The sequence below is a fragment of the Gavia stellata genome, chromosome 3, assembly GCF_030936135.1.
Source record: "Gavia stellata isolate bGavSte3 chromosome 3, bGavSte3.hap2, whole genome shotgun sequence".
Lineage (NCBI taxonomy): Eukaryota > Metazoa > Chordata > Aves > Gaviiformes > Gaviidae > Gavia > Gavia stellata.
In genome coordinates this window covers 25,278,679-25,301,570 of record NC_082596.1, presented here as the reverse complement: position 1 = coordinate 25,301,570, position 22,892 = coordinate 25,278,679, and the positions used below count along the sequence as shown (strand labels likewise).

Genomic DNA, 22,892 nt, shown 5'->3' with positions numbered 1-22,892 from the left:
TAAGATCTTCCTGGAGCCTTCTCTTCTCCAGACTGAATAACCCCAACTCTATCAGTACAAGGAACAGTGTTAGATTGCCCACAGAGCCCCTACACATACTTACAGCCATTGCAACCAGCAAGGAGACTGTCCTGTGCTTCTATCAGGCTCATATTCTTATTTACAGGAGAATAGAAATGCTCTAACAGAAAAATGTATATGGTTTATTTTCTGCACAGAATAATAAATCCCTTTTCTTTGCAGGGTTACTTGATAAGCTGTGTGTGGAACTGTTACCGATACATTAACAGCAGAAACAACTCAGATGTGTTGGTGTACATTACCACCAATGACACTGCGGTAAGGATGTTACATCACAAACAGTTGTCTAATATTATGCATTTAAGAGCTTTATTTTATATTCATTTCTGACTCCTTAGTTAACCATCTTCATTCCTTTGAGAGTCCTCATCTGTTGGTTATGTTTAGACTTGAGATTCAACAGACCGGTGTGCTATGGTTACAAACCACATCTATTCCTAAAACACTGGTTTTATTTCATGCATATAGCCTGTTAAAGAATCTGTGTTAAGCATAAAACAGCTTACCTTGTGGCCCCAGGAATGATCCCCAGTTCTGAGCTTTCCAGCTGTGTGATGATCCAGACAGTGGGGGACTGATCAAGACCCAGGGATGCCATGGCCTACACCTGCAGTGAAATGTGGATTTAGCTATAGAAACTGTGATTTAGGTCACTCATCATCTGGTGTAGTGCTTTACACACTCACAGAGAGGAGCTAAAAGGCAACAGAAGTGCAGTGATTCGTCTCCCAGCGCATGATGGGTTTTGTATAGTAAGGAGACAGAATGAAACAAAGATTGACATGAAAGAAATTAATAAACAGATTTTAACCTCAAAGAATAGAAGGTGTCAGTTCACTTTATAGTAGTTTAGTGCTGACATGCATATGCGCAGGACACGACCGCTAAGCAATGTCTTGCTTGTTGCAGAAGGCACTGAAGGAATACAACAAGAAAGAGTCCCTGGAAAGAGCTAGCTCTGTCTGCAGCGGTATCTCCATGGAGCTGCACAGTTCCACCCAAACTACACAGTGAAGGCACTGTGCCAAATCAGTCCCTGGAGTGACTCCACTGGCTTATGTAATGAAGGTCTTTATATCATTTACATAACAGAATGAGAGCAGCATGAACTTGGTTCTTTGGATCTTCTGGGTAAAATTTCAGGATTGCCTTCCTCAGGTTTTCCTAATCGTGGGTGTTCTCCACATGCTGAGGTATTAGACCATCAACTTTAAGCCATTGGAATAAGTGATTCCTGCGCAGCCACAACTCCTGCATAGTCATTAGTCCTCAATATCTAGTGCTTTAAGAAAGGCATAGGAAGTTTTACAGACTATGATCAGAGCTGGCAACCAGGACATTTGAGTATAAAAATACCGGTTTATTGAAAGCCAAGAAGTATTACTACTTTGTCTAGTGGAATCTGCTTTGAGTAAAACCAGGAGTTTTATGTGAAATAATTTTGATAGCTCTTTTGTTCAGCCTGTGGGTAGTTGTAACTCAGCTTCAAACATTGCTAACTCTACAACCCACAGAACTGGCAGGCTTGGTGCTGGGAGAGTGTCAGCTGGATTATCTGGGAAAGTAAACTTACCAAGGCTTTTTAAAAGCTGCATTAAAACAACCTGCTCCACTACTGCCTTTACAAAGCAAAAGACTTTGGTTTTGCAGAGGTGCCTGGTTACCAAAACTCCTCTAGACACTTTTGTATGTAGCAATTACAAAAGTGCTCTGAGCTGCCTCCTCATCTTTAAAGCACTTGTAAGTATTTCTGTGAGGAAAGGAAGCCCTTTTATCCTGTTTACAGAGGACATATTCTTGCACTGAGAGTTTAATTTAACTTTGCTTGTCTTGGTCTTACAAGACAGCTATGGCAGAGACAGGTTTTGAGAAAGGCTGTGCATTCCTAACTAGTGCCCTGACCATTGGACTCTTCTTCTTTCCTCAATATTTACATCTCCTTAATTTGAATATGGTCAGAACCTCTTGCTTTCAGGTATGATGCATTTGTTGTTCATTCTTTCTAAGTAACTCCAATGCGATGATGTTAGATCAGGTCCTATAGAAAGAGCTGTTTGGGAATTCATCAGCTAACCAAAAAATTCACCCAAAAATTCTTGTTCAGGAGTACAGAAAGGCTCAGGAGCAACGGTGCTGGGGAAGAGTTTCTCAGGCCAGGCACAGAGGCAGGAGGAGAGAGAGTCACTAACAGCTTGGGTTTTGAAGTATTTATTTAGGGTGGAGGCAAGCTTCATTCAAACTCCTGTCTGACTGCTTCTCTCCAGTTATGATGAGCTCCTTCATCCCTAGGTGACACAGTTGGTCTCCATCTCTTGCACATCCTTCCCTGACAAGCTCCATGGACACCCACCAGCGCAGTGTACTCAGCGATGTGATGGAGGAGTTGATGTGCTCCTGAGCAGCCCTTTTCTTTCTTCTGCTCATTGCTGAGCTTCAGCAAGGAACAACAGTTTGCAGGGTTAAATCCTCATCATTCTCCACTGTGAATCAGAAGATTGTTCTTCCCTCCCTTCACCCCCCCAAATCGCAGACTCAAAAAGGTATTTTTTTCTGTGTCTACATTGAGAGACAACAGCAAAAACCCCTATTCACATGACTGTAAAAAAATAAGCTCAACACAATTGGATAAAAATGGTCTCAAAATGAAGTGTGGAAGAATAGGGCTTTGAAAGTTGAGCGCTGAGGACCTTTGAGATTTTAGGACCCTTGAAGAAACCTCATGAAATTTTGAAATGCTGTGATAGGTCACCACTGTCTGTTGAATTGTATAATATTCCCCCAAAACTTAAGTGTACTTTTGTATTAAAATGAAGTTTTTTCATTCTTATTGATGCTGGGAAACTTCTTTCGACAGGGATCCTTCACCCCAACATGCCTTTAAATTATAAACTAGAAGTTTCTTTAAAAATGTGGGTCAATCTCTGCCCTCTGCTTTGAAAGAAATGTATCATTTTTAGAATCAAACCTGCTACCTGAATTCCATCAGCTGCATATCATATCTGCAGGGCATATTCTTGTCTTCAGGGATGTTTTTTTGATATATACTTATCATCAGCATTAGCTGAAAGAATACCGATCTGTACAAATGGAAGTGAAAAATCTAATCTTAAATATGGGACTGGGCATAATATAGAGTAATATAATTTAGAGTAACAAGTTTTAAATATACCCCAACACTTCCAAAATCTAGAGATCAGATCCCAGCTGCTACCTGCTAATATCCCTTGTACTGCATAGTAATTAATGCATCTCAACTACACTCTACGCACAAGATTTTTTTTTTAAAGTTATTAGGTTTGCAAGTGCTAGACACTATATTACAAAAAACATTTAGTATGGAGTTTAGATATGGGCTAGAGTATGGGTTAGCTTACTGCCAAACTCAAAAGATCTGGTTTATGTATTGGGATGATTACAAATTAAAAACCTTTCTGCAGTTACATAAGTATTTTCAATGAAGCTAAGAAATTTATTACTACAAATGTTTTATTACTGTGTCTTACAACTTTTTGGGAGAGCTGTCTCCAAAAAATATCTTAAAAATGAAATGTATACTTTATTTATTTCTGTTATAATTTGCACTCAGGGGAAAACAGAAACCTCTGCCTTCAATAACAAATCATCAACAAATTCATCCTTGAATTCAAAATTCTATATACCTGCAGGATTTGTACTGAAAATGGAAAAGGAATGGGTAAACCCCTGTCCTCTAATAACTCTAATTACAGACAATTAAATAGCCATAAACAATTGCATTCACGTTATGATTACTTGATGATTGTTGTGTGCCGTTTTCTGAAGGAAGACCTATGTCTGTTGTAAGAGAAGGCATGTCAACTACAATAGTTATTCTTATCTCTGGTCTGCTAACATCTTGGATCTTCCATTGCCAGATAAATACAAATTTATTTATACCTTCATAAAGGTCATTATTTTCCCCCTTCTAACTTTTGAACTAGTAGTTGCCTGTTTTACCTTCTCCGAACCCTTGAAAAATATATCTAAGAGTTTCAATTTAAATGGAAATATGACATTAATGACTGAGCTTTTCTTGAAAAGAACAATCAAATCCTTACTAGCTGGGATGCTGTTGCATGAGAAATAGAAAGGGTCCACAGTTACTTGCTGGCTGCAGCAGCTGTGAACCCTTCTGAGATGTTTGGATTACAGGTCTCTTTCTTAGGAAAGAAGGAAATTTCTTTAATACAGAGCAATAGGATTTGGTTCGAAAGAGTAAGAAGGTGTGATTGTATATAATTGGTTCTCCAGTTCAGAAAGTTGTTCTGAAAAAAACAACCAGATTATCTTTTGTTTTACTGCATTTCTTTATTTATGGCTGGCAAGGTGTGTAAGCACACTTATACATCACATCCAGATTTGATTAGGAGAATGGATAACTCCTTAAGCACAGCTGTGCAGGCCTGCTTCTTGTTCCTTGCTCCTCAGCTCTCTGCGTTCAGGAAGCCCTTGGTTGGTCTCACAATTAGTTTCTCCCATTTCTATCTAAAGCCAAGTCCATTATGACTCTGTAAATTCATGTTGAGAGTGTACAGGTCTCAACAGCAGTATTCATTCATCATCTTCTTGGCTGGTTGCATGGTGGAAATCTACTATTATGTCCTTCCAAGAGATGAGCTTTTGTGTTTTCTGTCCTCATACAGGGCTGCTCTGCCAACACCAGTCGCTGGCACTCTCCTGCGTCTGTCATACCTTCTCTCACGCTCCTCGTGAGATCCTCTCTACAGACCCCTCTCTGTTACCAGCCCCCAATTCAGTAATATTTTACTTTAAAAAATATTCATCTGTCTCTTTGCCTTCCTACTAACTGTCTAATTTTCGTATCACTAAAAGCCCTGAGAACAACTTAAGTGTAGGAGATTTTGGCATGGCAGTAAGGTGGCTCCCCTGCAGTGAACCATAGTAACCTGAAGATTACTTTTTCCACTTTCCCAATCTGGGATTGCTTTTTCCTGCCAACTGCTCAAGCACACCATGGATGAAGATTAATTTTATACACTAATTTAAACTGTGACAGCAGTACTGTGGAAATGTTCATCCAATTTGGAAAAATTGCCAGCGTACGAGTGCAGAAGATAACCTAAAGTTAGACATTTTGTTCTCCGGAGCACAAACAGCTCCCTTGTGCTCTTGGACAGCCAGGGGATTTAATTTTGTTTATTTTTAACTCTCACTGAAGCCAATCAATGGAAGTTTCATCTCCGGTCATGCTGCCAGTGGGGATAAAATGTAAAGCCGTAAATCTCTCTTCAAAGTGGGATTTAGATCCTTACGTACTTTATCAAATCACTCCGATGGATCCTATCTGACATACATTTATCCACAACGGTTAATAAGTTACTTGTTTTTTCAATGCAGATACATTCTTTCTGTGGACATGACATCAATTAAGTAGCCTGTAACTAATCTGTCAACACTTTTGTTTGCTCTCCCTTTCTCAAAGCAATAGGAGACCTATTTGAGAAGTGCAGAGTTAGGTCTTTCATTCCTGCTGGGTGATTCCTCTGAGCAGAGGAAGAATATTCTTTGATAAGCTTGGAGGAGCCATTCTTTGTGTTATTGTGTTATTCTACACGTGTGGAAGGTGATTAGTTTGGCTATGGATGGAGAGAAGGACCCTTAGACTCATGCCAATTAAACAGACTGAAGCGTGAGATGGAGCCCAGAGGCAAACCGTGCACAAGAGCTCTTGTTTCTGATAGGTGCTTTGGGACCTGTGATTTCCAACTACTGAGCAAGTTTTGGGATGGTACGTGTCAGAGTAGAAGACAACTTGGAGAAAAATCCTGCTTTAAAGATATTTTCCATACTGTGGCATGAAAATCCTACAAACTTGACGACGTTCACCAGGTAGCTGGTCTTGTGTGGCAGTTTGTATTACTGGGCCACTAGATCAGGGGCATCTTTTTCCAGCGAGCAGTAACCATGAACATACTTTAAAGTGAGCGAACACCACAAGTGAATACCCCTGGCATGAATCACTCTGAGCCCTTCTCAGGACCTCTAACTGAGTCCAGGCAGAGGAGCTCTGACCTTCCCTAGTGGAAACTGTCTGAGAAAACCTGCAAGAGGGAAAGCAGGTACAATGGGAGGTAGAGAAGAGGAAGAAGAAGCAGGGGCAAGAAATAAAAAGGATATAAGCAGAACTACCCAGTGCTTGAAGTAAAGGGGGTGATTAATTAGTAACCACATGCAATAGTCTACATGAGACCTGGGAGTGTGGTTTAAATGCTGGATCTGTTTTTCTGCAGAATTGCGCTTATAAACATTCCCAGAGAGATGTCTTTAATCGGAGAATCTTCAAAGGGCTCAGGCTCCACGTGTATGCGAGCATTCATGTCTTGCTAGTGTGCATGTGCAATGTGTGCACTTCCTCCTCTTCTGTTTGATTTTGAGTTGCAGAAAAGTATCATGACAGTCTGAGTCTGCCAACAAAAAGCTATTCAGCTGCTACACCGTTTCATATTCTACCTGCAGTGAAGTCCCATCCCTTGTCAGTTGTCCTTTAATCTTAGCGAAGAGATTGCTTTTTCTTCTTTTTTTTTTTAACTTTCCCATTTTATCATCTACACTCAACTCTTTCTTCCGCTGCTTCCTTGTTTATGGAAGGATTTTGTCTTAAAATCCAGCATTCCCTGTGGTCTGAATTGCTTCACGCTGCCTGTTTGCTCTGTTCTTAGTGCTATTTGCTAATCACACTTCTTGTTATAGGTTTCACCTATTACTAGGTGGCCACTGTCAGAAGCCAGCTGTGCTGTTTGGAACAGGCTGTTAATGGTATCAATTTGGGGCAAATACCCTCTTAAGTTTAAAAATAAGACTTCCCAACCATTTTCACTTGTCATTACAGTCATTACATTTACTTACAAGTTAAATTACAAGATCAAAACATACATGTTTATCTATTTTCCCCAGTAGATTTTTATTTTAAACACAAAAACTATATTTATGTTTGAAAGTCAAATACTGGAATTATTCTAATACATGACAATTCGTAAGAGATTTGCAAACGAAATAGAAAAATCTGTTCTCAGTGTTCACAATTAGATTAAAAAGAAGACACGAAATGGGGTTGTGTAATTTAAATCTTCCAAATCTTTTTGGATTCACTAATTGGGAGTGTTGCAATGTAGGAAAAACCAGAGTGTTTATAAATTTGCAGTGTTTCTTTACAGAGCCTTTTTTTCTAACAGGGTTGATTCATTACCATCTGAGAGCTGCTGTTTTGTGGGCTTCAAGAAACGAGTTGAAGTCTTCAGTATAATTCCAAGGATATGTATCAGTGCGGCAAAAGCCGATGATAACTTAAATCCCCGTTGCCAAGGATATATGGGTGTATAAGCTGAGCTGTGTGTGAATTTTCCAGGTCAGGCTCAAGTCGTAGTTACTCTGTGCAAGGAAGGATGGGGGAGGCCTGAATCCACTCAGGCAGGTATTGTTCACAGAATCACTATGGTTGGAAAAGACCTGTAAGATCAAGTCCAACCGTCAACTAACACCACCATACCCACTAAACCATGTCCCACAATGCCACGTCCACATGTTCCTTGAACACCTCCAGTGAGGGTGACTCCACCACTTCCCTGGGCAGCTTGTTCCAGTGCTTCACCTGTTCAAACAGGGAAATGCAGCAGGGTGCAAGAGGCCAAGTCCTGGCAGCAGTGAGCCACACTGTGGCTTTATAGCTATATAGTTGGCCCATGCTAGAAGCCCTGCCCTTCTGCAAAGCTGCTCTTCCCAGAGGCGGTCCTGCCTTCAGCTCCAGCACTAGCTCATCTGGTATCTTTGCATCGCATCCCCTTGCACAGCGCAAGCCTGGCCTTTGCCAAGCGGAGGAGGAACTCCTCATACATCCCAGTCCCTCCAGCCCCGAGCCTCTCTGCTGAAACTTACCCAACACCACAAACCGTGCAGATGCAGAAAGAACATCAGCCATCAGTCAGGCGGGAGGGAGCTGCTGCAGCTGGTGGTTCAGTAGGTGGCATTGTTCTCTTAGACATTGCGTGAAAGCAGTGCTCAGCTCCTACCAGGGAGGAGCACCCAGCTGCCGTTGTTTTGCTGAGGGTGTGACAATAATCAAGAGGTCTGTCTTCCTGTGGTTATTAACGGCTTCTGGTAATTTCTGGACCATTCTTTCAGTCTGATTTCAATTCACTTTAATGGCTCCCACAGAGCAACTGCACTCTTCCCAGGCCTCCCTCAGGACTCTTTATGAACACAGGATTGTCCACTGTGGTCTGTGTCCCAAACTGCACAGCACTTGTGGTTTTGGTCCTCTGTTTTATGACCAGTGAGGAAAGTGAGGTCTGCTTTAAATGAACTCTGTGACAAACACTCAATTTCAGAAAAAACAAGGCATTCATGTACCAAATTTAGAACAACTGCAAAAGTCTGTGGGAGTTTCTGGTTGACAGGTGCTTTACAGATGTGATTTACTAACATTAACGGATTTTTATACAAACATAAGATTTTTCCCTCAAGCTGTCAGTTCATCACCTTTCATGACGGTAGTCCTTTGCAGTTTTAACACAGTATTATAATAATTTGGTTATAAACAGAGGCTTCCCTTCAGCATTGACTAGGAAATGCTTAAATACACTGTGCAAGAAAAACTCTACTTTATATGGCAATACTATGTCTTACTTTTTAATAGTGATACCAGAAGAATGAGTTTGTATAAAAATAAAAATTAGTGAAAAGTGTGTATGGAAGACAGAACTAGAGACTGGTCATCTCAAAACCCCACATCGTACTGCTCCCAAATGTTATAATGAGACTTCAAAATCTACCACCAAATTTTGCAACTGGCACATATCACAGAATCACAGAATCATTAAGACTAGAAAAGACCTGTAAGGTCATCAAGTCCAACCATCAACTAACACCACCACACCCACTAAACCATGTCCCACAAAGCCACGTCCACACATTCCTTGAACACCTCCAGGGAGGGTGACTCCACCACTTCCCTGGGCAGCCTGTTCCAGTGTTTCATCACTCTCTCAGTTAAGAAATTTTTCCTAATATCCAGCCTGAACCTCCTCTGGCGCAACTTGAGGCCATTTCCTCTAGTCCTGTCACTAGTCACTTGGGAGAAGAGACCAACACCCACCTCACCGCAACCCCCTTTCAGGTAACTGTAGAGAGCGATGAGGTCTCCCCTCAGCCTCCTCTTCTCCAGACTGAACAACCCCAGCTCCCTCAGCCGCTCCTCATAAGACTTGTGCTCCAGACCCCTCACCAGCTTCGTCGCCCTTCTCTGGACACGCTCCAGCACCTCAATGTCCTTCTTGTAGTGAGGGGCCCAAAACTGAACACAGGATTCGAGGTGCGGCCTCACCAGCACCGAGTGCAGAGGCACGATCACCTCCCTGCTCCTGTTGACCACACTATTTCTGATACAGGCCAGGATGCCGTTGGCCTTCTTGGCCACCTGGGCACACTGCTGGCTCATCTTCAGCCGGCTGTCAACCAGCACCCTCAGGTCCTTTTCCGTCGGGGACACATCTCTCTGTTGTGGTGCCCAAAGACTGACATTGGGTCACCCCATGTCCCTAGGCATGTAGATAGGGAAAAATGGTGCATGTGGTGAGATGAAGGTAAGACAGAAGCCTTTCCAGGAATATCTGTAATGCAAGCAGGGCTGTGATAACCATGCTCTTGGGAGATGACCAGTCCTGTTAAACAATTTGGCTGTCCCATGTGAGCTGTTCCTAGGTTTCTGTCTTGTTCACTCTTGAGTGGGATACATGATGTCATCATAAGAGGAGATAAGGTTAGGAAGAGATGCAGGTTAGTAATTAAAATGCCCATTGAAAGATTAATGCTTTGTCACAGCCTCTGCACTCAGGACAACATATCAACCATTTGTTACACAGAGTCAAAGTATACTTCAAGTCGTCAGTACTGATGCCATGCAGGCAAGCACCCCCTGAGAAAGCATGTGCTCATCCTGCAAATGCTCCTTTTGAATAAAAATGACGGAAAAATTGAAAAAATAAATACGTTCTGCCTGTACAAAATCATGATGTGCAACTAAAGAAGCAGCAGTAGAGGCCTGGCCGAGATGTAGGAAAGACTTCTGTGGCCTGAGGTAGACTATCCTTCCATGCCTTTGAATGGAGAGGGTAATTACACTATTATTCTGGATGACTTTTATGAGGCTGCACATGATGGAAAAAGACAATAGCTTCCTGAAACCAATTTTCTTCCCACGCAAGGGCAATCACAGTCTGTCCCTAAATATTGCTGTGTCCTGGTAATATATACATTTATTCCTTTATCTGGAGTGCTGAAAACATTGTGCTGCTTCATTACAGAAATCCATGAACTCGTGTAAAGTTTCTTAAATAGTGTCTTGGAGAGCTGGTGGCTTGGAATAAACAAGCAGTTTTGTCAAAGGAAAACAAAACATACCAATTCGAACTTTGCACAGATGATTTTGCAGCATTGAGGCCTACTTCTTTGCTGAATGGGGTTATAAATTATCTCTGAGCTATTCTGCTTCCAGTTACTCCATCTGTAATCATTCTAGTGTGGTTTCTAAAGGAAATGCATGCATACAAACATGAAAATACTTCCTGTCCATGTTGAGAAGAAGGTTTCTTGGGATTTATTTGACAGACAACATATCATGAAACCCTTAAATAGTAATTAACCAGCACATTTTGAACAAACTTTTCAAGCAAAAGCATCTGTGCATAAAGCAAAGTAAAACATTTCTCATTTCATATTAAACATGATTTGGCTCACATATGAAGCTTTGGCCCTAAACCCAGGGCTTTTTTATCTGGGGACAGGGGAAGGAGAAAAAGAAAGATGGGAAAGTTTTTTTGTAAACATTGCTCTCTGACTTCCTCAGAAACAGTTGCTTTGACTGGATTCATTTGACCAGAGCAGCCATTTACATTGTAAACAGCCACCTCTGAAGCAGATATTTATAAGCATTTACTTTTAAGAATCGCTTCTAAAGGGCAGTTGATCTCCTCTGGAAGAACATCTAACACAGGTTAGGTGGGTGAAAGTGCCTGCTGTCCTCCTGAGAATGAAGGAAGCTTCATCCAGATGGAGGTCAGCTCCCTCCCCAGCACCCTCCTGACTGTAATGCTTCTCCACATGCCTGGTCTTGGAGCTCTCTCTTCAGCCTGGACCCAAAACTGTCAAGTGAGTTTCTTAGTATGAAAAAATTAACTCTGGACTGCACTGCAGGGGAGCAAGGACCCTTAGCGGGATGAAAGAGGGACACAACAAGAGCGAACATGATAGAGGTCTTTAAAATCACAAGTGACAGAGGACATAAAGGAGGAACAACTGCTCACAGTCTTAGTAAAAGAACTAGGGGACATTCAATGGAACAGCTAGTGGCAGGTTTCACAGCAAACCAAATAGGGTATTTCTTCATGTAACACCTAGATTAGCTGTGGGACTGCTTACCATAGGACATTGCGAGTGCTAAAAGTCAATACGAGTTCAAGTGCAGGCTAGAAAAATCAGTGGAAGAAAAATTCCTGTAAGACATGACTAGTAATTCAGCAAGTCCTTGACATTCAAATTTCTGACAGTTTGGAGAATATTCTGGGCAAGTCGTGACTATATATGCCTGCACTGCTCTTTCTTAATTTCTTTTATTGTTCTGTCTTGCACTTCTCTTTCTTCATCATCCGTCACTAATTGCTGTGATCCGGATGGACCTTTCACCCAGTCCAGTAGAGCTGTCCCTACATGCACGTGCTTAGCTGCAGCATGATGAAAGCTAATCCCTACTTCTTTCTCCAGTGCTTATCTTGTATGCAACATCTGACTGCTTCTCACTACAGAATTATTATTATTCCTGTTTCTTCACTACTAGGAAGAAGCTCCCTCTTCTCCTGAAGGCTGTCAGTCTTTTCATACAGTCAGTGTAAAGTGTATCTTCATGTTAAGGGGTTAAAGAGAAAACTGACTTCTCAATGGATTTGATTTAATACTTCCTAACTGTTTCAGTCAATCTGTCTCCCTTGATAATCAGAGTGTGTATGATGTACTGTTCTTCAGGGCCAAATATTACCTACTTTGCTGAAGTTACCTTAGAGATGACCAGATCAGATGACCCAAAGGTGCAGTTTGCAACTGCAGTTTATGAACTGAATTTTTAAAAGTAGCAGAAGACCTTGGGTGACACTTCTGAGACATCTGAAAAGCCTGGGGCTTAAAAACTCTTGGGCACCCATTGTAGAAAAAACATGTTTCTTCAGAAACTCTTAATAAACACTTCTTCTTCCCACCCTATGTACAGCAGTGTGCCCAGGTGGCCAAGAAGGCCAACGGCATCCTGGCCTGTATCAGAAATAGTGTGGTCAGCAGGAGCAGGGAGGTGATCATGCCCCTGTACTCGGCGCTGGTGAGGCCGCACCTCGAATCCTGTGTTCAGTTTTGGGCCCCTCACTACAAGAAGGACATTGAGGTGCTGGAGCGTGTCCAGAGAAGGGCGACGAAGCTGGTGAGGGGTCTGGAGCACAAGTCTTATGAGGAGCGGCTGAGGGAACTGGGGTTGTTCAGTCTGGAGAAGAGGAGGCTGAGGGGAGACCTTATCGCTCTCTACAATTACCTGAAAGGGGGTTGCAGAGAGGTGGGTGTTGGCCTCTTCTCCCAAGTGACTAGCGACAGGACAAGAGGAAATGGCCTCAAGTTGCGCCAGGGGAGGTTCAGGCTGGATATTAGGAAAAATTTCTTTACTGAGAGAGTGGTGACACACTGGAACAGGCTGCCCAGGGAAGTGATGGAGTCACCCTCACTGGAGGTGTTCAAGGAACATGTGGATGAGGCGTTGTGGGACATGGTTTAGTGGGCATGGTGGTGTTAGTTGATGGTTGGACTTGATGATCTTACAGGTCTTTTCCAACCTTAGTGATTCTGTGATTCTGTGAAATGTTAGAATCTTTTCAAGAGTCTGCCTCAATAAAATCGATATATATAGTAACTTCCAGTAAATTTGGTACAGGAAATAAAACATGTGGCTTATTTCTTTTCAATTAAAATACAAAATTAATTATATAATCAGTGATATTTACATATAGTTCAGTGCTCATTGTCATACAGAATACTAAAGGAAATAGCTGCCACCTGGTGCCTTCAGTCTCCAAAACAAAGAACTACTGAGAAGATGTGGATTTCTGAAAATTTTAAGCAAAAAATACATCTTAATTTTACATTTCTCTCTGTAATCTCAGACTTCTCAGAAGAAAACCACACTGTCAAACTTGACAGGCAAACTTGCAAAGAGAGAATTATTCTCAGCCTTTTCTGCATACAGAGTGAAGCAATCGTCCAGCTATAGCTGTTTATGCACACAGAAATCTTCTGTTTTCCCCAGGTGATTTTCATAATATTTGTGTAGTCAAGAACCCAACAGTACACGAGGGCTGTTGGGAGTATCTTGAACTGGACAGGTGGTCACATCGGCAGCCTTCTCTCTAGGGCTGTTTGTAGGCTCGCTGCTTGCTTCACTGCAGCTGAGCAGTTAGGTTGCAGTTAATGGCTCCTCAAAGCACCGCAGCTGTGGGAGGAAATTCCACTCCTCTTGTCTGGGTGAATGACAGGAGAGCAGGGAAGTAAACATGAAATTAGTAAATGTGATTGCATACCATTAAACCCTCTCCAAACCGCACAACAGTGTCAGAGTGGTAGAAGTCAGTGGTTGGTCTTGGGCTGGAATCACTGAGCTGAAATGAACCAGGAGTAGAGGACTGGTGCAACTAGGCATGTGCTACTTAAAACCTCATCTTTCGATTCAGTTGTCTCTGAACCTGACGCATCAGCCCTCTGCTACATCAAGGAGAAAATTTATCCTGGATTAGGAAAGGAAAGGCATGTGGTGACTGTATTTCAGCCTGCAGCTGTGTCAGTGTTCGTCCCATCACCAGGCCAAGGGCTGAACGTTGGACAGAGGCTCCCGGATGAGGAAATTCCTGTGGTTCAGCACTTTTACCAGTGAAACAGTCCTGCCTGGCTCTGGCGTACTCTCACCATCTGCCTACTGCTATTCACTTTGTGGTTACTCTCCCTCCCTCTTTAAGCAAACAGAGAATAAGGTCTGAACCCAGTGACACTTTGTATGTGACCTGTAAGGCTCCTTTTGCCCTCTCTCCCTTTCCACCCCGTGTATTTGCACAGGCCTCCCATAAGAATGCCTGGTAGCGGTTTGGGTGTCTGAAATGTAAAGGTCACTTCTGAAGAAGAATGATATGTAATGCATACATAGCTGTGGTGAAGTTGGGGTAAACATTTCCAGGCATAGGCTGAAATTTCTGCAAATACATATTTAGTTTGTAAATATTTCCAGAATTTAGTCCCTGTCTCTTACAGTCATACGCAAGTTTCATCCAAGAGAGTTTTAAATCTGTCTTAAGGTTTCCAAGACCTTTCAAGATGTTTCAAATAATATGCTTGTTTTACAAACAGGAGACTTTCCTAAGATGAAGCCAAATGATTTGTCAAAACTCAAAAGGTCAGTGACAGGACCAGGATTAAATTGCAGTAGTGATCACCCTAATTCCACTCAACTACTCATTGTCACCTGTCCCTGTGTATATACTGTGTGTTGATGCATTGTGAAGTCCTTCAATGTAAAGGACTGGAGTTTTTATTGAAAAGCTAAAGTTTGAGAAAACATCCTGAATGCTCACAACCATCAGCACTTACCATAGACATTTTTAATCTATAGCTTTTTTGGCATTATCAAGTACATTTCTGTTCTAGAAGGTGTTAGAGAAAAATATGGTAGAGCTGTCTGTAACAATGTTTGGTTCTAACAAGTCATCAACAAAAGTTTCATGTAGCTGCCAGCCAAAATGTGTTCAAACTCAAAGCTGTTAGGTGACAATTGTACCATTTGACCCAGTGAAGAATACAAATGGCTGTGGGAAAAATTGATCCAAAGCTCTCTGGAGATGCAGAAAGATTTCTATTGAGTTCAGTGAATTTGGTGTGAGACCCTTAAGAAAGCAGAATAATCAATTAATCAAATATTTAAGTTTACTCATACAGGAATAAGCACATTTTCTCCTCTACAAATGTACTAGACACCAAACAGATCTAAGAGCTTGAGTTCAAACAGGAATAACTGCAGAAATATGAGACAACTTGTACATATGCTGAAGAAAGAAAATTTTCTACTGGAAGTTTAGGTAAATGTGGAACCAGCTGCAAAAATACAGAGTGATTATTGAAACTATGCAAATCCCTTAAAAAAAGCCACCTTTGGGCCAAGATTAATTCCAAACTGTTTGAACATACAAATATTTGTCTGTGTTTCTTCTTAGGTGCATTTCTAAGCAATGTCTTTAAACGTTTATTCTCCAAAACCAGGTTAACCAGGATGTAAAAAATAAGAAATGACATATGCTTATATTAACTGAATATGTTACAGCCATTGGCAAACTTGTATGGTAATTCTTTCTTCCAGAGAAGGTCATCCTGTACCATGTGCTTTGTAATAGAGAGATGCTTGTGTAATGCAATTATCCAAACCACTTGGATGACACCAGCTAAATCACGACCAGGATTTCTTATGGGTCAGTTCTGGATTATTTCTGCGTATTACACAACAAGACTGCTTACCACAAAATGCTTAAATGGTATTGGGAGCAACACCCAGCACCCAGGGCTCCCTGTCCCACTTAAGCACCCTAACCATGGGGCTACATAGCCACACTTTCTCCTATTTTCTTTCTTTCCCCATGGATTCTTGCATACTTGGCTTCACTGTGACAACAGGAGGGTGGAAAATGGTCCTTCCAACCTAACTGAAAACGTTGTGTCTGGAGCATTCATATGGCAGATAGGAGCTGTGGGTTTAAACCCTCTTGGTTTGGGAGCCCCTAGAGCTCTAATCTCAGAGTCTCTGTGCAATGCTTTTATCACCAGACGACTATACAAACAGTGAGTAATGTCACCTTTTCCTCCAGCTGCATATTAAAGGATGATGTTAAAATGTTACGTGGTTCTTAAATACAGTTGTAGGGGTTGTGAAAGAAGTTAGGATCTTCTGTCCTTTGGATTTTAGGCATCCTATAGGACTGAACCCTGCAACCATCTAATCTTCCAAACTTGCTTTCTGGTCTACTGCTAAAAATCCAGAACTTCTCACAAGGATCACCAAGTTCCAAAAAATGGGGGTCCTTCGTACTTACTTTTTATAGTGACTTGTGAGTGACAATCTTAAACACTGTAAACATTAGTCCCAAAGCATCCAGGGGAACTAACATACATTTTTCTCAATTCACAACAAACAAGCAAGGAAATGCTCAAATGTAGTACCTAGGAAGCAAAATGCATCAGTTGTCCTAGTGAATATTCTGCCTTGTGGATACCATGGACCTAAAATATGCATATATTTTTGTCCTTCATGAATTACTTTAGACTGCATCCACTCTAATTAGGTTCTTTGATAAGACTGAATAGAGAGTTTCTGTCTATTTTTTCAATTTCTGAATTCACCCTTTGGCTCAGTGACTAGCTCCCATTTTATGTCTCTGGAGAGCATAACGTACTGCCTGAATAACTATGCTGTTTTATGCCCAAGGCACTTTTCTGCTTCCATTAAACCATGTTGAGATTTAAAATTAAGGCAAGAGACGGGAAAACTACTCTCATCCAGATTTTCATCTCAGCTACTTTGGTATAAATTGAATGATTAAAATTCTAATGGAATTCTCTTTTCCTTGAGATTTTGTAAACTGTTAACCATTTCAACAATAAACAGTTAAAAGCTGAGATAATTCAGGTTTTATCATATTTCTCCCTCTTGCCAAAATAGACTTAACTGAAAAAAGATGGAAAAGTTATTAAGGGAAAGTAATGGCCTGAAACTCTGTTCTTGTAAAAAATATTTAAAAGGTAGTCCTACAGAGGCAGAGTTGCAAGATTTGTAATTATAAAGTAGTTGAAGAATTAGTCAAACTGTCATGGAAGCTGAAGGATGATTATTTAGACTTACAGTTGACAGATGATTAAGTAATAGTAACAAAACCCCATTGACTGAAAGTAAAACAGTTAAATGAGTTTAAAGAACTTTTACTATACTAATGACATGAGATACTTGGTGTCCCAGCTGGTGCCATGTATTCCACAAGCCCCAAGAGCTTTCTTCTACATGTTGTCCATCACGTTCATTCATCTTAACCTTTGTTTAATATCCTGTCCATATTTCCTTTGTCTAACTCCAACACTGATAGGCTAAGACAGTAATTTTAAATTCTGCTCATTTTACACTCATTATTTTTTATCACTCTTCTGTTCACGTCAGAGAATGCAAGATCAGGATATTTAAATATTTAAACATAAAAACGTGTGGGGAGTAAGCCTGTAAAGTCGTCACTGATAGAACTGTACAGACAAATAACCTTTGCCAGCAATAAAGTGACCCTAAACCTTACAGACATTTGGCAAATACTCTTTAGCCTTCCATTGCAGATATTTTCTTGTGAAATTTCTGAACCTTTTTAGTGGTCTCCCCAGTTCATACTCCATATACCTTGAATATTCCTATAGAAATCCATATGCCTTAAGATTTAGCCAGTGGCTTCTCCAAAACAGCTCCTCTAGGTATTCCTATCTCCCCTCACTTCTTGTTGAACTGTTGACAAGTGAGAAAGCATCTTCTGAGGTTCCTTGAGGCCATTGATCCATGTATGAGTTTTGGGTCCATGGAACAAAGTGGAGTGCTCACTTCCCAAGAGGTAAAAGCCTCACCAGCAGGCTGTTCTCCTCCCGGACAGATTTTGTTTCACACAGGAGTGAAGGGAATGAAGAAGCTCACTCATATCAGTAAATCCTCCAGCAGACCTACTGCAAATAACAGTAACCTCAATGCTGAAGTAATAAAATTGATGTAACTGCAGTAGTCTTAGGACACATTGATCTAAAAGAGGATCAGAGCACAGGAAGAGGTATTGTCCTTTATTAATCAGCTCGTAGACCTGGAAGATGGACAGCTTTTTGGATTGTGTCTGCTGTCATTTCTTATCACACCTGATGAAATGGACTCTGAACCTGAAAGGAACTAACCACAGTTTGGGGTTTAGCATTACAAGAGTGCGGTAAGATAGCTAAATCTTCACGAAGTGAACTTGATTCATTTTCAGATTTATCTGTAGATCAGATTTAATTACTAATTATATTGCTTCATAATCAACTAATGAACATGTTTAAGTACATTTGAGAAACTAGTGCCTTTTTTAGTAACACAAGGATTTTACTAGAAACCCTGTTATTAAATTAATGATCAGCACTAGGAAGAGGATCTCAGCTGTAGGTTTTCACAATTTACATGCTTTAGTGCTGTGATTTACTGAGGCTACATTGCAAAATATATTTATGACTTTTATCACTATATTTTTTTGAAGTTCTATATGTTGTCCTAATTTCACTAGGTAAGTAGTCTGCCATAAGCTGTTTGCACCCTTTAAAGTTGACATAATTTATTAAATGCTTTTCAATACAAGGCTTTTCAGATTATATAGTGGATGTGTGCATAGTATATTGCATTTACAAGCTCAAACATATGGTATTAATAAAGAGTGATGGCTCTCACAATTTCCTTTTCTAAATAATGAAACTTTTTTGATTAAGGGCTGAAGATGCCAAGGTAGACATTCTGTAATCTAACAAACATGTGCACAGATGTACTTGAACACATGATCATCAATGCATGTCTGTAAACTCGTATAAGTAGAATGTGAATCACCCTTGGAAATAATCCACAAAAGCCTGATCCAAAGTCTATTTAAATACACAGAAAGATTCTCACTGATTATTTTATGTTGTGGATGAGGTCCAAAAGGTATGATTATGGATGTTCCTTTGCGGAAGGCAGGTAATCAACTTCTTTAAGAACTGGTGAAATCCTCTTGGGGCAAAACTTCCATTGACTTTATTGAGATCAGGATTTTCCCTATGTATGGTTAGACAATAGGCTTTATGTGCTTTTTAATGACGAAGAAGCAATGCTGATAAATGTGGAAATTCCATCATGAATAATTGATCTTCAGCCACATAAAGTATCTCTGCCAGTGCACTACAACCGATATTCTTACATGATATTGAGATATTTTAGGGAATGTACACTCATTCTTCATTCAGACATTTATTGTATCCTCAGCCCCTGGTGGGATTCACAGACCAAGTGCTCCTTTGCCTTTTCACGTGCAAGCTAATTAATGTCAATGATGGTGCCATTAAAAATTGCATGATCGCTAGCATGCTTGCCTAAAGAAGTAGAAATCTTGGTTCAAATCCCTCCTCTGCCCTGTGTGGCCTGAACTTGCATCTCCCATGTCCTAGGAAGCTGCCTGGACTCCTATGAATGGGGATGATTTATGATTAAAGCTGTCCTGATTTCTATCAGATGTTTAAGAATTCACTGAAGAGCTTATAGAATCATAGAATCATAGAATTGTTTAGGTTGGAAAAGACCTTTAAGATCAAGTCCAACTGTTAACCTAACTCTGCTAAGTCCACCACTAAACCATGTCCCTAAGCACCTCATCCACGCGTCTTTTAAATACCTCCAGGGATGGTGACTCCACCACCTCCCTGGGCAGCCCGTTCCAGTGTCAGACAACCCTTTCAGTGAAGAAGTTTTTCCTAATAACCAGTCTAAACCTCCCCTGGCGCAACTTGAGGCCATTTCCTCTTGTCCTATCACTTGTCACTTGGGAGAAGAGAGCGACACCCACCTCTCTGCAACCCCCTTTCAGGTAACTGTAGAGAGCGATGAGGTCTCCCCTCAGCCTCCTCTTCTCCAGACTGAACAACCCCAGTTCCCTCAGCTGCTCCTCATAAGACTTGTGCTCCAGACCCCTCACCAGCTTCGTTGTCCTTCTCTGGACACGCTCCAGCAACTCAATGCCTTTCTTGTAGTGAGGGACCCAAAACTGAACACAGGATTCAAGCTGCAGCCTCACCAGTGCTGCTGGCCACACTATTTCTGATACAGGCCAGGATGCCATTGGCCTTCTTGGCCACCTCGGCACACTGCTGGCTCATCTTCAGCCGGCTGTCAATCAACACCCTCAGGTCCTTTTCTGCCAGGCAGCTTTCCAGCCACTCGTCCCCAAGCCTGTAGCGTTGCCTGGGGTTGTTGTGACCCAAGTGCAGGACCCGGCACTTGGCCTTGTTGAACCTCATACAACTGGCCTCAGCCCATCGATCCAGCCTGTCCAGATCCCTCTGCAGAGCCTTCCTACCCTCAAGCAGATCAACACACCCGCCCAACTTGGTGTCATCTGCAAACTTACTGAGAGTGCACTTGATCCCCTCATCGAGATCATTGATAAAGATATTAAACAAGTCCGGCCCCAAAACTGAGCCCTGGGCATGTAGGTCTTCCTTCTCATGGCCCAGAGAGCCCCACAAGCACAAAACTGGAGATTTATTTAGACATTGGGTAATTTGTTCCCAATTTGCTTTCTTTCTCCCCACCCCAAAATAATTATTAGCTATACCAGGGAGACCTCAAAAAGGGAGGTTTTCGGGACTTTTCTCACTCTGGCTTAGCAGCTTGAGCACTCCTCCAGGAGACATGGTTTAAGTGCTCTTGACAGAGGAGAGCTGCAGAATAAGCAGCTACTGTAACTGCCAGCTTGAACAAATTCAGGTACCAGCAATAAATGATCTCTGGCTGAAATCAAGCTGTCACTGGAGTCAATAAGAAATGAGAAGAAATTATGTTTTCCTTCTTAATGAAAACAGGCACACAAATTGAAAAGGAGGCACTTCGAACTAATACTATTTCATTTTCTAACTATTCTGCTGCTTCTTACTAATTTACTCTTTTTTGTTATTTTTTAGGAAAAGGCCTTAAGGGTTTTCTTTTCTGTAAATTTTATCAGCTGGCTTCTTTTTAAAATGTACAACCTTTTTTTCCTGTCCTGCAGGTCCTGTTGCCACCATATGATGATCCTGTGAACGGAGCTGCTAAGGATCCACCACCACCTTATGTGTCAGCATAAGTGAGACAGTGCTGTGTACCTAGGGAAGATAGCTTTATTTTTCAGACACTGGAGCAATAGTTTGGTAATTTCACTTCCAGGATATAACCTCTATGGGTTATACATTGCTGTTTTGCTGACATTGAAACCTAAATTGTATGATTAAAATTCTATAGATAGTTTTAACAATTTGCTGCAACTACAGTAGTTTTCAGAAACTAGTGAACTAGTTTCAGAACAATTCTGGGTAGCGCTATGGTTACGGTAGTCACTGAATAGCTTTTTCCACCATGTCTGACATGCAGTGCTAGAGAACGTAGAACTTTGCATTCTCAATCATGTTCAGAGTGTGACTTTCTTCTTTTTACTTGTAAAACTTCCAAAGCATTACAAATGTGTTTCTCAGATGCCCACTTTCACCTTCAGAATACAGACCAAGTCCAAAAAAGTGACATTCCACTTCATTCATGTTCTGCAAGAATTTTTTAAATTATTATGCTATGAAGGATGACGACTGCAAGAAGAATGAGTCTTACACACTATTCTCGTCAACGTGGCTAATGGGAAACAAATTTAATTGGGAAGAATAAGTATGGGAAATGAGAGCAGACAGAGCCCTCTGTGATATGTAACAAGCCAGAACCTGTGGTCTACACAGACTCACTTTGTCCCAGCCTGCAACCACTCTAATGATCAAAAAAAAGAGTTCTTACCAACTTCTGGTAATTTTCTTTTCTGCCTACACACCTTTTTCATCCTCACCAACTTCACAAATAGTATTTTGAGGTCACAAAATCCTGCTTTTAAAGTCCCATGGTTAGGTGACAAAGCTGCGTCTTTCGCACTCAATATGCAAATGTTTTCCCAGTGGAATGTGCCTGTAAATATCGCAATGTTCTGCTGAGTGTGAACTATATTATACAGATTCTAAGATATATGTTCCCAGCCTATGGGAAACTTAATGCATGTAACTTCCTCGAGCATTAGTGGATATGTTTTGTGTGTTTCTCATATACATCAACGTGGGGATTTTAGATTCTTTTTATGACTGAACTTGTTCTTCTGAGAATCTTTTTCATGGGACTCATCCATGAATGCTTGTGTGAGGTATTAATTTCTTCCCCAGAGAAGTGCCTCCTGCACATGTAACTTTTTGTTGTTGATGAAGGTTCTACTTTTAATTGAAAAGGAACGGGGAAAGGGAATATAATGTGTGTTTCTACCTCTCATTGTTTCCCCCTGTGTTGTCTCCTCTGCATTTGGGGTGATTGAACAGGCTGATGTTAGACTGATGCCATTGCACACAGCCCCAGGTAAAGGGCAGTGCAGAGCTGAGCCACAGTTTGGAGGAGCACCAGAAGAACCCAAGGTGCTGTCTCTCCTGTGACTGGGTTGGCATGTGAGTCCACACCCTTCCTAAGGAGGACACCCGTTCTCACCCTCAGTGCATTGACTCCATTCTGCAGAATGAAGAAGAGTGGAGCTTTTCCTGCCTTTTTCTGGAAAAGAGCTTTCCAGTGGAATGCAGGACCAACAACTCCTTTTCATGGAGGTTGCCACTATTACCAGGGAAGGAAGGGCCACTCTTTCTGCCTGTCTCTTCCACACCCCTGGGAAAAGGCAAATACCCATCTGCTTGTTGGAATTTTACTTCGGGGTTCATCTACTCTGAGATCAAATTAAGCAATGCTTTTGACCGAACCAATCCTGAAGTCCATCCATTGATCTCTGTCACAGTCCTATTGCTTCCTTCAGAATAACTCCATGTATTACTATCTCATTACAGTTATCTTTGGGAATTAATCTGAATTTGGGGATTGGGCT

At 41.3% G+C, this 22,892-nt stretch overlaps 1 protein-coding gene across 1 annotated transcript in view; it reads left to right on the top strand.

Moving 5' to 3' along the window:
- The window catches only part of LAPTM4B (lysosomal protein transmembrane 4 beta), a 60,643-nt gene extending 39,554 nt beyond the window's left edge, over window positions 1-21,089 (top strand). The window contains exons 6-7 of the mRNA XM_059815685.1: window positions 244-339; window positions 21,015-21,089. Coding sequence (XP_059671668.1) covers window positions 244-339; window positions 21,015-21,089 — 171 coding nt within the window. The remainder of the gene's footprint in view (window positions 1-243; window positions 340-21,014) is intronic.
- Window positions 21,090-22,892: the final 1,803 nt, after the last annotated feature.